Genomic DNA, 15,910 nt, shown 5'->3' on the forward strand with positions numbered 1-15,910 from the left:
CGCAGGGTGGTTGGAAGGTCTACGCCCATGTCATCTGAGTTTCACAGAATGGTAAGTGTTTATATTACGCTCTAGCCAATTGCCTCTACTGTCATGTTTGGCCCAGCAATTGAACAATGACACTTGTCTCATCATAAAGGCTCAAGTGTTTTAATTGAATCTTTTTTACCGGCTATAGGTTTTGATACAGTAGCAAACACTCAATCCTACAACCTGAAATATTAAAAATGTCTTGGATTTTTTCTATAATTTGAATGATTAAAAAATGTCTTGCTCCAAATCAATTGATCATATGTTTGATTCTTTTTATCGTTACTTTTTTGCCCGTCATTTCTTGAGCGATGAACAAATTTTCTGACTGCTCAGAATGTTGCTTTGAGAGAAATCGCTATTGTAGTCGACACCCTCTCAACACATGGGATGGATGATCAGCATATAGAATCGGTTTCAAGAATAAGGTTTCTTGTGCATGAATGTCTAAGGGATAATGCTGCAAGCTCAATTCAGTCTGTAGCCACCTCAGAGAATGATGTAGGGAAAATGGGTAGAGGAAAGGAAAGAGTTCGAAGAAGGGGTGTGAGTAAGCGCCCAAAGAAAGGTGACCCTGAGGAATATTTCGAAATCAGCGTAAATACTCGACACCCTTCCTATTATTCAGATATGGATGCCGACCAAGTACTAGCATATAATGTGAACGAGATCGATTCTCAACATCCCGAATTCCCATCTTATTCTGGTGATAATAGAGAACGGGAACACCATGCAACTGCAGATGCAATCGACGATGCTATCCTTGACGTTAAGCTTCAATCCGTTGAAACTAATGAGGATCTTTCCCATCAAAATGGTAATTCCGTGTTACAGCTTTGAGTGTTGACCGAGAATCATATTTTTTGGATAAAATTACCATGCATCGAGTTTTTTGAGTTGCTGGTATGATTATTCCTTTTTCCCAAATGCAGGCTGTTCAGAGTTCATCATGCCAGTGACCGGTGACTGTTCTTCCTGACTCACTTTACGAAATGGTTGGAGATGTAAATGTATATATATAGTCGGATGTACTCGAGACATGCGGATGATTCTCTTTACTAAAAATTTTGAGTTATTCAAGATTTAGGTTGTTTTTCAGAGATCTGACACTCTTTTCTGTTAGCAATTCAGGGAAATGAGCGTTCACCCTCCAAGATCAAGTGGAATATTGACGTTTATTCAAATGCTTGGTTTTATTTAATACATGCATGCACGTGTGTGTATTCAGAAACACGTGTTACAAATTGTGCTCAAAAAATGAAAGGATGCAAGTATCTTCTTACATCCCTAAAAAGAAGGGAACAAAACCCCAAAAATATTTTTACAAAAAAAATATAGAGAGGATCATTGGAAGGAGATGAATCTGCACGAACATAAAATAACACTACTGCTAGCTCATTAACAAATCAAATCCAATTACTATATTAAAATATTTTTATAAAATTGTTTTTTATAAAGAATTTTTTTTAAAAAAAAGAGAGCGAAAATATTCAACATTTGTGTACTAAATAATGGACTCGTTGATATATAAACACACGAACCCGAATCGTTGTGGTCATTTAAGGAAGTCGGTGAACTAGAGCCACAAGAACTATAGGAGATAAACAGGGATCAATACTAAGAAGCTTGGGGCACGTGAAGTTTCAATATTGATGCTTTTAAAGGTTTAATGTTGGATGAATAAATTAATGATTACACTTGCAAGAAACTAAGGTATCAGAGAATCTTTGATTGAAATTGACATACCGTGACAATACTGGAAACAAACTCAATCAGAAATATTTTCAAGTATAAAGACTTTTAAGCCTAGGCCATAGAGATTCAGGGCATCCTACCGGATATTAAGGACCGTTCATGAGATTGTGTGAATCTCACAACAAAAATTTAGCAAAGGGCTGATTTCTAATGTCTTCAAGTTGCCTCTTACCATTGAGTGATTGATTATATGAAACCTAGAGCAATCCAGCATTGACGAATGCTTTTCTTGGCATACCCCACTAAGGAAATGATAAATATGGAAAGAAATGTCGAACTAAAACTTCACCAGAGACGACTGAGTACCTGTTTTCTAAAATTGTGGAAAACGATGAAATATAACAACCAACAGACGCAGGAAGACAAGTATCCCAACCGGCATAGTGACCCTCAACTTTCCTCGAAGTTCTATTTAAACTTAAGAGCATAAATGAGCAACAGAAAATCAGCAAAATTGATGCTCAAATTAACATGTAGACACACTCAGCAGAAGAAAGAACAGCAAAACATGGTGATGTGGGGGGTACTTTAAAGCATGTGAAGATGTTACAACATGCCAAATAACCAACTGCCAGTAGACAAAGGGTGCTTCATCAGAAATAATCAGGCATCATGCATTGTTATGCAGTTTTCTTAAAGCCCGCCATCAAATCTCAACGCCAAAAGGAGGAAACTCTTGCTCGTTTAATTTGAAAAGCAATCACAGCGGGATCAAAGTATCAAAAATATAGCCTTGTCTATGACATCTAAACATTCCAAGCCATCATCACACATTCAAGAAAATGTAATTGTAATCAACAATCAGTTATTTATAATTCATATCATCAACAAGTAAAAAACTCTACAACATTATAACATATAATACCTACAGTAAGTTGGCTGGATCGAACCGGTTCATCTACAGATTGTTTTCCTCACCTCCTTGAAATCAACCAACATGAAAAGGCCCGACATCACCGGTCCGTAATGAGCCTGCGATTTCATCAGCAACAGTCAAGCAAGAAACCACCCAACCACTCAATGCAAGCCATATCATCCTTGCCAACCAAAGTGTCACTCTCCATGGAACTGCCATGACTTCAAAAATCAAAACTTCCCCACTTACTCCAAACCCTTGACTCCAATCCTATAATCAAAGAATCAGGCTCTAAAAAATCTTCCGATTCCACAGAAATCCACCACTCAATCGACACTCAAAACACGTCAAATGACAGCGGTTCCACTTGTTCTCGAGAAGTCAAAACAAGGCTTTATCGAAAATTATTGAACAAATTCAAGACAACAGCTTTACACTAATTTTAGCAATATAAATTACCCGCAACAGCAATTCTCTAAATCTGGCGATAGCCCATTTCAAGATTTGGTCTATCCGGCTCAAAACCTCTCCCCCCTGATTAAACGAAGCATAGTAGCAAACGTAAGCTTTGACCCGTTCGAAGAAAAAACAAACAGGTCCGAGAACACACGGGCTCGACGTCTCAACAAAATCTTCTGGTTTAAAATTGAGAAGTTCCAGATTATCAGGTGGCTTCACCAAGAAACGGACATCGTATGAGTCGTCGTTGGGGCCAGATTATTCTCGACACATCGACTTTCTTCATTATTTAATAATTTTAATCTTTTACTAAATGATCGAAAAATCAATCAATAATTATTTTCTAAATGTTCACTAACTCTTTCAAAAACCGAATAAGACTTAAACAAGTATGAGTAGGTCACTACGATTCCGAAATCTTTATATGTGACATCAGTCAACCTTATCGATATTCACAATAAAAAGTAATATTATTAACATAAAAAATAATATTTTTTCATGGATTACCTAAATAAGAGATATATCTAACAAAATATGATCGTGAGATCGTCACACACAAATATTTGTAAGATATTTTTATAATATTGTTTTTTAAATTTTTTAAATTTGTTTTCAGAATAAATATATTTATTATTACAAAATTAAGAAGATATTTCATTATAATTTTATTTTCTCATTTTTTTTAGTTATTTGTGATTTATTATCCGTTCGACCCATATATATTTATTTTAAAAACATCAAAAAAAATATCTCAGTTATTTTTTAAAAAAATTATACTGGAAAGAACGAATTTTTTTAAAAAAAATTCTAATACATATTTTACTAATTTTTTTTTTCTAAACACGTACTTTAAATTTTTTCACTTATAATACATTAAAAAAAAATATTTATCCAAACATAACACACAATTAACAAAAATCAATTAATCGATATATCTGTTTTTGTTGTACAAAGATTGGCCCACAAAAGTACACAATAATTTTACTTTATTTTTCGTAAGTCTCAAACTCGATACCTTATGTCCTTATCCTCTGTAGGAATAGGACAGAGGGTGTGTGCCACTATTGAGTAGACCAAGAAACACGTAGCACAATATCCGTCGAAAGAATCAAATATCAATTTATAAAATATAGTTATTTCATTTCTATTTATAATTTTCTCCCAAACATGCTGAATTAATTATTATTTTTTATTACAAACTTGTATACTTTCGATCTCGAGCACAATTTTTATGAAAATTTGCGTAAAATTGATTTTATTGAAGTCGAAAATAATAATGCTGAATAGACACGAGAAAATTTACTTGAAAATGTAAGGTTTTAGAATAGCCAAGTTTTATTTTGTTATGGTAGGATCAGTGTGGCTCATGATTTGTTCAATCAATTGCTTTGTAATTGAGACATTAAATAAGACAAAAAAAACTTGTGTAAAACGATCATTATGGGTCGTATTTTGTTAAACAGATATCTTATTTGGATCATGCATAAAAAAATATTATTTTTTATTGTGAATTGGTAGAGTTGACTCGTTGCACAGATAAAGATTCGTGAGACCGTCTCACAAGATACCTACTCACTAAACAAATAGCTGACATAATAAAGAGAAGGGCTGCAAAAAAATTATGAAAAGAGTTTCACATATTCTGCTGTGATTTCTCCTTCCCCTAAAACCCTTAACTTACCTGTTTTAGCTCGAAATTAGGGAACCAAGGTCCTGGCACTGTTTACATATATAGGTATAGTCGAATCCCTTCGCATACCGGCTCACGAAATATTCTCAAAACAAAGAGTATCTCGTCCACCCTTTTTGCCATAAAGCCAAAATATATTACATATTATGTGTTCTTACATTCCATAACAAAATTAATGAACAAACACCAGCATGTATTCAAGAATCTTTGCCTGCCACAAATTTTTACAATCTTGTGATTGTGATTCTTATACATCAAATCTTACAATTACAAACTAGATACCATTAACCAATACTGTGTCGTTACCTACGAACACCACACCAATAAATCAACTTTTCACTTCGTTGTCGCAGCTGATTAAATGTTAGCTTATAGCAGAACATGTACAAGGGTATGCAGATACAGCAGAAAATTTGTGTGACTCGTAGTTCCTTCCCTAGGTTGAAAACATGGAGTCTCTTTAATTCACGAATTCTATTTACGAAAAGCTCAATCCTGTCAAGTGATTCTCCCTGCAACAAGACCATGGGTGGAAAAAAAAGGTGTTTGTACCCTAAAGAAGAGAAGCTATACAAGTACTCGATGGGGGAGGGATGAGGCTATGACTCGAAAAACTAATTGAGTAAAGGTCTAACCACGTATCAATTAAACAGCTCGTTCATTCACTGCCAAAATCATCATAACTTAATGCCTCTGATATGGTCTCCAGCTTCTTAATCAACATAACAAAAATGTTGGCTATATTCTTCTTTTTCCCATCAGAAACGTCTGATCTGGTGGGGGAAAGGATCGCCTTGCTGGTCTTCCCTAAAACGAGGCTCCAGTAAGTTTGCATCAGTTCCAAGGAATGGCGATCTAGAATAACTCTCAAGTATATCTGAAGAAATTTGATAAAACTTGTGTCATAATATATCAAATTCCTAAAAAATTGAAGTGCCGCTGTCAAAATACACACGGTTACCATTCATCGATGTTTAGCAGACCGAGTTCTTTAATTTCATAAAATTCATAGAGTCGCGTACACGCGCACACACACACGCACATACACGGAGGAAGAAGAGCTAACCAGTACAATGAGAAAAATCAGCGGCCAAGTCTGAGAAGCTGAAGTTCTGAGCTATCTGTCCCAAGAAACTAAACGCGTTCATTTCTGGGTCCAACATATTCTCGTTCAACATAGGTGAACTGGACTCAGCACCAACAAAAGAAGGAACGGATCCTTCACCAATTGTCGCACCATGGTCAAGAAGATTGCTGTCAGCACCAAATATGCATGAAAAATTATCGGCATAGCCAGGTTCCAATTTAATCATTCCTCCATTCATTCCTTGCATCATTACAGTATCTGAGTTCTGAGCCAACAGTGAATTTGCTAGCACATCAATCCCTCCAGAATGACTCATCGTATCCACAGCAACTTGCATGCAAGGTTGCAGGGTCATCGCACCATTAATGTAAAGATTAGGTATCACTCCCATAGCTTGGTGCATGCTTTCAGGCTTTATAGAAAATCCCGTAGGCTGTGGGGCCTGGTAAGCTACATCGATGTGTATTGGCACCATGTAACAAACAAATTTTTGTCTCAAGTCAGTATAGTTGTATAATTGCAGACACAATTCAACAATTGGTGAAAATAATCTCTCTAATGCCTCATTACACATTAGATGGTAGGAAAAGTATAAGATAGCTTTATAAGAAAAAACAATGGATTCTTTAAATAATTTTAGTTAGTCATTTTTGCACGACAAAAACGTAGGCAAAACAGTTGTAAGCAGAGCTAATTGTGTGTAATCTGACTGAGCAAAGTTTTATTTTACCAGATGTAAGTGAACTAACCAAATCAATTCAGTTCAGTTAGATTGATAAATCAATCATGATTTTTCATAAGTTTGGTAAATCGGTTTTTGTTAATTTTTTGCTCTGAGATAAAAGACAAACAAACCAAACTTAGAAGGGGGTTATTATACATTTCGATTGGATTCATTCCGTTCTTTTGGCAATTTTTCAATTACATGAATTCGATCCGATCAGGGCCGGGTGACATTATCAAAGTTTTTCTTCTACAACAATAAAACCCATACATAAAGTACCATTATTTAAAAAGAAAAGGACACTACCATGATTTGATACAGGAAAAAAGAAAAAGAAAAAGCAAGCTTACATGGTTGAATATGACATCCATTTGTAAGAGGAATCGAAGGAGGCCCCATTGTACGTGATTGGTGCATTAGATCAACCTGTCTCGCAAGCAACTGATTGAACTGTAATATCTGGTCCTTCACCATCAATCTCAGATTATATGCCTTGAAAAATTCTTGATTTTCAGATTCAAGTTTTTGCCACACTGCAAGGTGGCCCAAATTTACTTTAGAACCACGATGGAACCCCTATGCTTATGAGTGTGACATACTGTTATGCAAAGGAAAACTCAATGTTATTTCGTAAATTTCAAACCAAATTCAACGAGATTTTGACCCTCTCACCAACATCTTTCAAGGAGATGCACAAACCACCACCACCACCCCCTCCCCTCCCAACAACCCCAGACATCTTTATTAATACAAAATACCCATATATCGAATAGAATATAATTGAAGAGTTTCTGTGTAACACGGTCACGGCTTCACGCCATGTCTTCAAAATGAATGGTTATATACATATAAACAAACAAGCAGAAATAACCAACCAGGGGAACAAAATTACCAAGTTCAGTGAATTCGGGCTCGATTTTTGCCCGGTGTAACAGGGTACTCGCAATTTCAGCCCGACTCATGTAAAGCTGAAGACACCTTTCTATGAGATTTTGAACCTGGCAAGACAAAGCATTAGATCAGGAAAATCAATGACAAAGACGTGCAAAAAAGAGGAAACTAAAGAAATGTCGTAACAAATGAATCACAATCAGAATTTCAAGAGAGAGAAATGACAATCTCATAAAATATTCACCTATACAGCTATATCCATAAAAATGGCACCCTTTTCCTTCAAAAGGATTCTTATCATAGCTCGTTATTTGCAGTTGTTGTTCACATTAATGCTAATGTTTTTAAATTAAAGCCGAGAACAAATATGCAGGGAAAAGGATTCTTATCATAGCTCGTTATTTGCAGTTGTTGTTCACATTAATGCCAATGTTTTAAATTAAAGCAAGAACAAATATGCACGGAGGACATGTCTAACCAACCATTCCATGATAAAGTAGGCTATTTACCATAGTACGAAATATAACAAGAAATACAATTAAATTACACATTAGTATAGAAACTTACAAGCTGTATGTTATGCAGCAAGACTCTTCTTATGTCTTCGTTAGACATTTTGCAAGTTCAAGAACAAGAGAATTAAATAGTACGTCAATATACCGTTCCACAACAGCTAAGCTACAAAACACCTTCCAACTTTCTTAGCATTCAAGGATGCATTTCATAAAGCCTGATTCATAGTTCATCAACACAAGATATTAGCATATTCACAAATAGTTCAACAAAACATAAAACTTAAAGAACTAGGGAAAGTACAAGGATTAATAGATTGTTGTTTGCGTGAAGAGGAAATAATTATTAACACATCTGATTAGCATCACACTGGATTTTGCTAACTTTAGAGTTTAGCCTAGCAATTAGCATGTTCTAAAAACTTTTATGGGTGCATAACAATGCTTAATCTTTCTCCATTTCCTTATTTTTTACTAATCATAAAGCCTAAAGATTCTTTGTCAAGCTCAACTTTTGAAGTAAATTTACAGTCTACTTGAAACTTTTATTATTACCCCTTCTCTCAGATCAGAGTTCTTGAAAGCACTAAGGTTCCCACAAAGCATGCTGTATCAACCTCTATGCTTCGCCTTCTGATCCTTTCATCACTTTTTCTTGTACATAGAACCTTTCTTTTTCTATGAACACATACTATTTCACACATAAACTTTGTTTTCTTCCATAAGTTACTCTCTTGTTAAACTCATTTTCCTTCAAGAACCACTGACATTTAACATAGTTTTGAACACCTGAAGCTTTCAGACAATTTCTCTCTCAAACAATCAATACTTACCACATATTAATTCACACATTTTCACATAACCTATATAACTACCAAGCAACAAGTAGCGCCACATCATAGTATCACTATACCCTCTTCCGGATAAGGGTCCGCCCTCTAAAATTCAAGTAACCGGGAGACACACACACACACACACAAAATTGAAAAGTAATACCATGAAAACCATATCCTAAAGCTTTAACCAAGTTAATAAAAGCCCTTCAAATTCTGCGACGACAATCCACTAAAGAGAATAAATCCAGAAAAACTAAAGGCTGAAAACAAAAAAGATCGCAGCTTTAGAACATAACAATTGCACACGAAGTGAGCAAAAACATAAAATTACAGTCTCAAACTACAAGGAAAACACTAACACATCTGAATTATTTAACCATTTTTACCTGAAATTTGTGGGGATTCTTCCCTTCTCGCCACAGCGCTTTGGCTGGGAAGAAAAAGTGATGTGCAATTGGGTACCGCTCAAAAGGGTCGTGATTCTGTGTGTTAACAATACTTTCGAAAACATTCGTCGTTACCAAATAAAAGTACAACTCGGATGCGACATAGTACAACACATTTGTGCACTTGAATATATTGACATTAAAAAAATTCCTCTGCGTTATCCATTAAGGAAAAGTACAAAATGTCAGATCCAATTTCTGTTTTCCAATCGAGGGTACTACTTTTAATTGCAAACATACAACCTAATTATGCAACGCGGAGTTTTTAAATAATTTTCCAGAGAAGTGGGCCCCATTGCCACCGCCGCAGGTTAAAAGCTTGCCACTGCATGAAAACCCGTACGTCTGTGGTTAGTCAAAAGTCAACACGTTTATGTAATTATACCATTATTATTTGGTAAAATTATTTTGGCCACGTAAGGACGCAGCTTCTTTTTTTTTCAATATCAAAAACGAAGTTTAGATGTCACGGATCCTAATATATGAGATGAGTCAATTCTATCCATATTCACAATAAAAAGTAATACTCTTAGCATAATAAATAATATTTTTTCATGAATGACCCAAATAAAAGATATGTCTCACAAATACGACCCGTGAGACCGTCTCACACAAATTTTTTCCTTTCTTTCATTATATGTTAAAAAAAGTTATTTTAGTAGGGATTTTTTTAATCTAAATTTATAGTTGATGATATAACTTCAAATCTTTTAAATTGTACAGCAGCTCAAGCATCACGTTTGAATTATTCTACTTAGCATGGATAATTATTGAATCCAACAATCTATCTCTCAATAATTGCATTCTTTGAAATGGAAATTGAACTAATAACCTTTTCTCTTATACTAATTGTAAGAGCGATTATTTTGCTACTTTAAAAAAAGTTTTAATTTGAATTAAATGTGTAACTCAAATCTTTTAAATCATACATGAGCTCAAATACCTATTTCTCCAGTTGCTAGTTAGTGGTGTCTATAAGGCTAGGGGGGACGTTTTTCCCGAAGGGAGAGCCCCAAACGCAACGTTTTGTAGCCTTGCCCACCAACTTATAATTAAATAAATTAATGCTAATATTCCTATTTATATTAGTTTAATATCTAAAAACATATATTATATTATATAATACAGATATACATATATATATATATATATATATATATATATATATATATATATATATATATATATATATCCCATTTTCAGAGTTTATTTATTTCATAGAGGTCTCCCATAAATCATAATCTTATATTATACAAATTATCATGGCGATCCCACTTGTATTCCAAGCCAATGCAATGAGCTCAAGGCTCCTTTTAGTTGCAATAGCCGTTGTCTTTGTGGCCACCCTCTTCGTGTATTTCGATAAAGTTAAGGTTTCGAGTACACGATCACGGGAGAACCAAAGGTTGTTGCTGGGGAAGACATTTGACCGGAAGAGGATGTTGGGCGGTGCCGTGTGGCCGGAGAGCGTTGGAGATGGGCGCCACGATGGGTTATCCGGTGCGAAAATCGTCTTGTGGTTGGTGGCCGGTTGATTCCGATGAAGCCTCGTCGGAGACGTGGGCGATTGTTGTATATTTTGTATGTTCAATCATTTCTAAATATTTGCTTTTCTTTGATATGTAATTTCAGAAGTTCTGAAATATAAATGGTTTGAATTTTCTATAATATTAATTTAATAAGTTAATTGAAATAGCAACGGTTTTTATTATTTTATATCAATTTTGTAAAATGGCTTTTTCAGATAGGTAACAATAAAAAAATATTGTGAAATTTGCGCTTTTTATGATGTATTTTGAATTTTTGCGATTTTAATCTTTTATATTTTTTAGATTTGGTCATATCTATTTTTTTTTTTGACAATTTTAATATTTTTCTGATGGATACAACCTTAACGTATGTCCATGTCTCATAAAAAAAAGACTAAAACTGTCAGCAATCGTAATACACATGACTAAATCTGAAATTCAGTAATATATATGACAGTAATCGCAAAAAAGCAAACATACAGAATCTTATATACAATTTTCTCAAAAAATTATTCGTAGATGCATTTATCAAAGGACAACAACGAATGGGTGTTCGTATTCAAATGAAGATATATTAAATTTGATGTATAAATTGTTAAAAATTATTGTAAAATTTGGCACTCTTAAATTTAAATAATAATTAAAAAAGAAAAAAAAATATTTAACATAAATTTATATATATTGTAACTGATTTGGCTGATTAATGGAATCCTACATAGATTAGTGATCCCTTCCATGATAAAGAAGTTTTATAACGAGCTGAAGAATTTAATGTTGCTTTAAGGACGAGAGAAATTACGCTTCTTTTTCACAAGAGTCGTGAGATTAATTAGGTCCGGTGCCAACTATTTTAAAATTTTAGTTGTTAACGATATCTACATAAGTCGATTTATAGTTCATCTGATGTTAAGATTCCGGATTTAAAATGAAGTTTCGTATTCGAGATTCGATAGTAATAAATCATCAATATAATTGTTTTTATAAAAAATAGAAACATTCATTGAATAATCATTTCAATTAAGAGTATAATTAATCAAATTCAATAGGGTCAAATAGTGTTCTTGATTTTGAGTAAACAATTATGAAATTAAGAGGAGTAAACCGTAAACAAACCGAATGAAGCGGTTCAAGAAGCATGCTGAAATTAGGGGTCGGCATAGTTTGATTAAAATCAAAATAACCGATCGGACCGAAAAAAATCGGTTTAAATGGTTCGGTTTTTTCGGTCGGTTAAGGTTTCAAAATTAAAGAAATTCAGTTTTTCAGCTCGGTTTACGGTTTTGATCCCAGAAAACCGGAATAACCGAACCGATCATATTATATTTAACATAGGATTTTTCGTATAATGACTAATAAATGACCTTAGTCATGTGAGAAGTCCAATATTGACAATTGAAAGTTCAAATTATTATTGAAGCTCATATTATTAAATGTATTGAGATTTGAAATGCAAAATCTATGTGCATTTTGGAGTCTGAGAATTGGAATTTAATGACTGTGTATTTTTTATTGAAGAGTTATTGTTTGAAATTATATTTCAAATTGTAATTGAAGCTTAGATTGTTAAGTAAGAAGTGTATTGTAATCATATATGTTCTACTAATATAATATCTTTGTTTTTTTTATATATGTTGCATCCATCAAGCGTCAAGTGATGTACAATTTTATTTTTTAACAAAATATTATATAACCGTTTATCACCGACCATATCATCGAACTGTATTACAAAAAAATCGGACCGGACCGTAATAAAATGGTTGGTTTTGGACCAGATATATTCAAAACCGAAAACCGAAAAACCAAACCATTATGGAGAAAAACCAGACCGAACCGACCGATGCCCACCCCTAACTGCAACGAAGTTACGATCGAGCTGTGTCGAGTGCACACGTGTACCGGTTCAACGGTTCCATTTTGCCTTCAAATTGGGCTTTAATTGCAGCCCAATTATTTAGTGAGCCTAAATGTAAGAAAGCCCAATGGTTACTGAGCAGGGTTAATGTTCTCTGTAGGCAAAAACTTGTGTGAGACGGTCTCACGGGTCGTATTTGTGAGACGGATCTCTTATTTGGGTCACCCATGAAAAAGTATTACTTTTTATGCTAATAGTATTACTTTTTATTGTGAATATGGGTAGGGTTGACCCGTCTCACAGATTATGATCCGCGAGACGGTCTCACATGAGACTCACTCTGTAACCCATCATTTGGGATATTATCGAAACAAATAGGAAAAATAGTCTTCGAATGTACATGTTTCAAAGTTCTCATTCTCTAAAAACTCATCAAAACTAGATCTTAATATAGTAATTTTGATTTTTTATGATTTGGTCATATTCTTCCGGAGTGCGAACGTGTCACCGTACACATCAACAATGTCTGATATTATTACATCGACAACATTTAACAACATGACATAAATTTTCGAGGTTAACTCATCCCAGACGTATCTACTATGTTCTAAAACAAAGTATTCAACCACTCGGATAATCTTTTCTAAGCTTTTATATCGAGATCTAACAAAATTTTAATTTGTAATGGCTTAATAATTAGAAATTCCAACAAAACGATTTCTTTCATTTCCCCCAATTGAATGCTTAGAACTACATAAAATATTCATTCACATTCAGTATGAACAAAAAGCAAACCAAGCTGAAGAAAACTTGAATGTTCCAGATTCTAATTACCATCTCTTGCATCATCAGTTATTATTATAAGCGACAATGTCCTAATTGAAAATACTTGAAAAGTTGACAACTATCGATCAATTATTCGAATTCGTTGACAAAACAATCAAATTTCCAACATATTCTGTTATCTATGCGCAAAATGTGAAATAAAAACTTTTTCTTTAACTTATAAGTAATTTTTTTTATAGCAGATCTCTTGTGAGACGGTCTCACGAATTTTTATCAGTGAGACGGGTCAACCCTATCGATATTCACGATAAAAAGTAATACTCATAACATAAAAAGTAATATTTTTTCATTGATGACACAAATAAGAGATCGGTCTCACAAGTACGACCTATGAGATTGTCTCACACAAATTTTTGTTTTTTAAAAAATAAATAATCCCATTTTTTTATATAATATGTGGAGTCCGTGTTTTTCCAGTAGACCCGACATGTGAGAGTAATACACTGATGCCAGGTAGCAAAAATATTTCCCAAAAACAAACAGGAGTATGTGAAAATATTTTAGGAAAACAAATTTTTGTATTTATCTTATTTGGAAATAAATGAAATTAAATTGGATAAAATTGTTTCAAACATTTCTTAAAATATCAGGTTTTAGGTTAAAATATATTATTGTCAAAGAGTATTTTTTTTACATTTTTGGAAATAAGAATAACTAAAAAGGTACTATCATATTGGAAAATGTGAAAATGGGAGAATACTTTTCTTCATGAAAAAACGGTAAGAAAAATAATAACGATTTCACGTGTTACAAATATTTGTCTTTTTGCGATTTTGATTCTCTATGTTACTGAGTTTCAATAATGTTACTTATGCTATCTTTGTAATTTTTATAATTTTAATCATTTTTTTAACGTGACACATATACGGATTCTACGTGACATCGTTGTGTACAGTATCACATCAATATTTTCCAATAAAAATGATTAAAATTTGTGGAACTAAGATTGAAATTAGACCAAAATCACATAGAAACTAACATATATAACCAAAATTACATTTATCTCAATTTTGTAAAAATAAAAATATAAAAAATAGCAACAATTAAATATGACAAAAACTTGTGTGAGACAGTTTCACGGGTCGTATTTTGTGAGGCAGATATCTTAAGGTTGAATCGTCTTACAGTAAAGATCGTGAGACCGTCTGTCTCACAAAGACCTACTCATCGAATATATATTCCCTCATCCGAAAATACTAAAAAAAACAATTAATCGTTTACGTGCGATGAAATCAGAAGTAATATTGTGACATATTGTTTAATTTATAGAAAAGAAAGCATGCTTGTGTTTCCACGTGCATTCTCGAGCAGATTTCTGAAAACCTAACTGCGGCTCGTGCAGGACATGCACATATCCTTCAACCTTTCAAATTAATTAACATCGCCATTAAGCATTTCGTGTGCCCTTCATCGGATTTCATTGGAAAATTAAAATAATATTACCGCCATTTTTAATTATGGAAATATTTCAAAAAAAATGACTGATCGATCGGTGAAGTGACTCGTTAATTAATGAGGGATTTCTATATTACTTATGTGTTAATCAAGATTAAGTCCCTTATTTATTTCTCCATGACAAATTAATAGGTGTAATAATATTTTTTTTTTAGGAACATAACATTTGGATTGATAGATAGATTTGAAATTTATGGATTTCGATTATATTTTTATTGTCAATTATAAAACGAAAGATGAAATCTTAAATTCATAATTTATATAGTTAGATATTAGTTAGAAAAAGTATAATGAATTCCAATTGCCTTCGTTATGGAGTGAATTTGAAATTCATCATAATTAATATGAAATAATATATAAACATTGAAGAATGAATTTGAAGTTTATGGTTTTGTTTTTTTAAAACTAAAACAATCGTTTGAATATATTCGAAATTCATATATTCGAACACAATCTTATGTAATATTAGATGCTTACTAGTAGCTAGCTAGGACCTAGTTTATATGGAAAGAGATTCTTAGTTCACAAGTAGTTTCCCATTGTAACGCGTATTTATTTTATTCGGTCCGATCAATTTATTCTTATTTTTAATTTGGTAAAAGAAAGTGACTTAAAAGGACAAAATGATGAATGGGTCTTATGTGAGACCGTTTCACGGATCATAATATGTGAGATGGATCAATCATACTCATATTCACAATAAAAGTAATACTCTTAGCATAAAAAGTAATACTTTTTCATTGGTGACTCAAATAAGAGACTCGTCTCACTAATACGACTCGTGAGATCCTCTCACATAAGTTTTTGCCTAAAATGATCTTCACATATGCTTGTCAAATAAAATTAAAAAAATATCATATTTTGACCTAATCCAAATTCAAACCCAGTTATTTTTACACAAAACAACACCTTACCGCTATATAATTGTCATGTTTGATTGAA

At 33.2% G+C, this 15,910-nt stretch overlaps 2 protein-coding genes across 2 annotated transcripts; both read right to left on the minus strand.

The window, feature by feature from the left end:
* Positions 1-2,558: 2,558 nt before the first annotated feature.
* On the minus strand, positions 2,559-3,371 carry LOC140818140 (uncharacterized). The gene is made up of 2 exons (XM_073177998.1): positions 3,101-3,371; positions 2,559-2,911 (listed from the first exon to the last, which is right to left on the minus strand). Exon 2 carries the CDS (start codon positions 2,858-2,860, stop codon positions 2,714-2,716), a length of 147 nt encoding a protein of 48 aa, XP_073034099.1. The 5' UTR covers positions 2,861-2,911; positions 3,101-3,371; the 3' UTR covers positions 2,559-2,713.
* Positions 3,372-4,904: 1,533 nt separating this feature from the next.
* Positions 4,905-9,397, minus strand: LOC140818282 (uncharacterized). The gene is made up of 5 exons (XM_073178206.1): positions 9,227-9,397; positions 7,494-7,599; positions 6,952-7,134; positions 5,857-6,327; positions 4,905-5,667 (listed from the first exon to the last, which is right to left on the minus strand). Exons 2-5 carry the CDS (start codon positions 7,561-7,563, stop codon positions 5,549-5,551), a joined length of 843 nt encoding a protein of 280 aa, XP_073034307.1. The 5' UTR covers positions 7,564-7,599; positions 9,227-9,397; the 3' UTR covers positions 4,905-5,548.
* Between the last annotated feature and the right edge of the window lie 6,513 nt (positions 9,398-15,910).

The sequence above is a fragment of the Primulina eburnea genome, chromosome 17 (assembly GCF_022965805.1).
Source record: "Primulina eburnea isolate SZY01 chromosome 17, ASM2296580v1, whole genome shotgun sequence".
Taxonomy (NCBI): Eukaryota; Viridiplantae; Streptophyta; class Magnoliopsida; order Lamiales; family Gesneriaceae; genus Primulina; species Primulina eburnea.

Coding starts and splice junctions, on each gene's coding strand:
- LOC140818282 (XM_073178206.1), bottom strand. CDS start 7,563: ATGAGTCGGGCTGAAATTGCGAGTACCCTGTTACACCGGGCAAAAATC. Junction 6,328..6,951: donor TGGATGTCATATTCAACCAT/GTAAGCTTGCTT, acceptor ACATCGATGTAG/CTTACCAGGCCCCACAGCCT. Junction 5,668..5,856: donor TGATTTTTCTCATTGTACTG/GTTAGCTCTTCT, acceptor AAATTTCTTCAG/ATATACTTGAGAGTTATTCT.
- LOC140818140 (XM_073177998.1), bottom strand. CDS start 2,860: ATGGCAGTTCCATGGAGAGTGACACTTTGGTTGGCAAGGATGATATGG.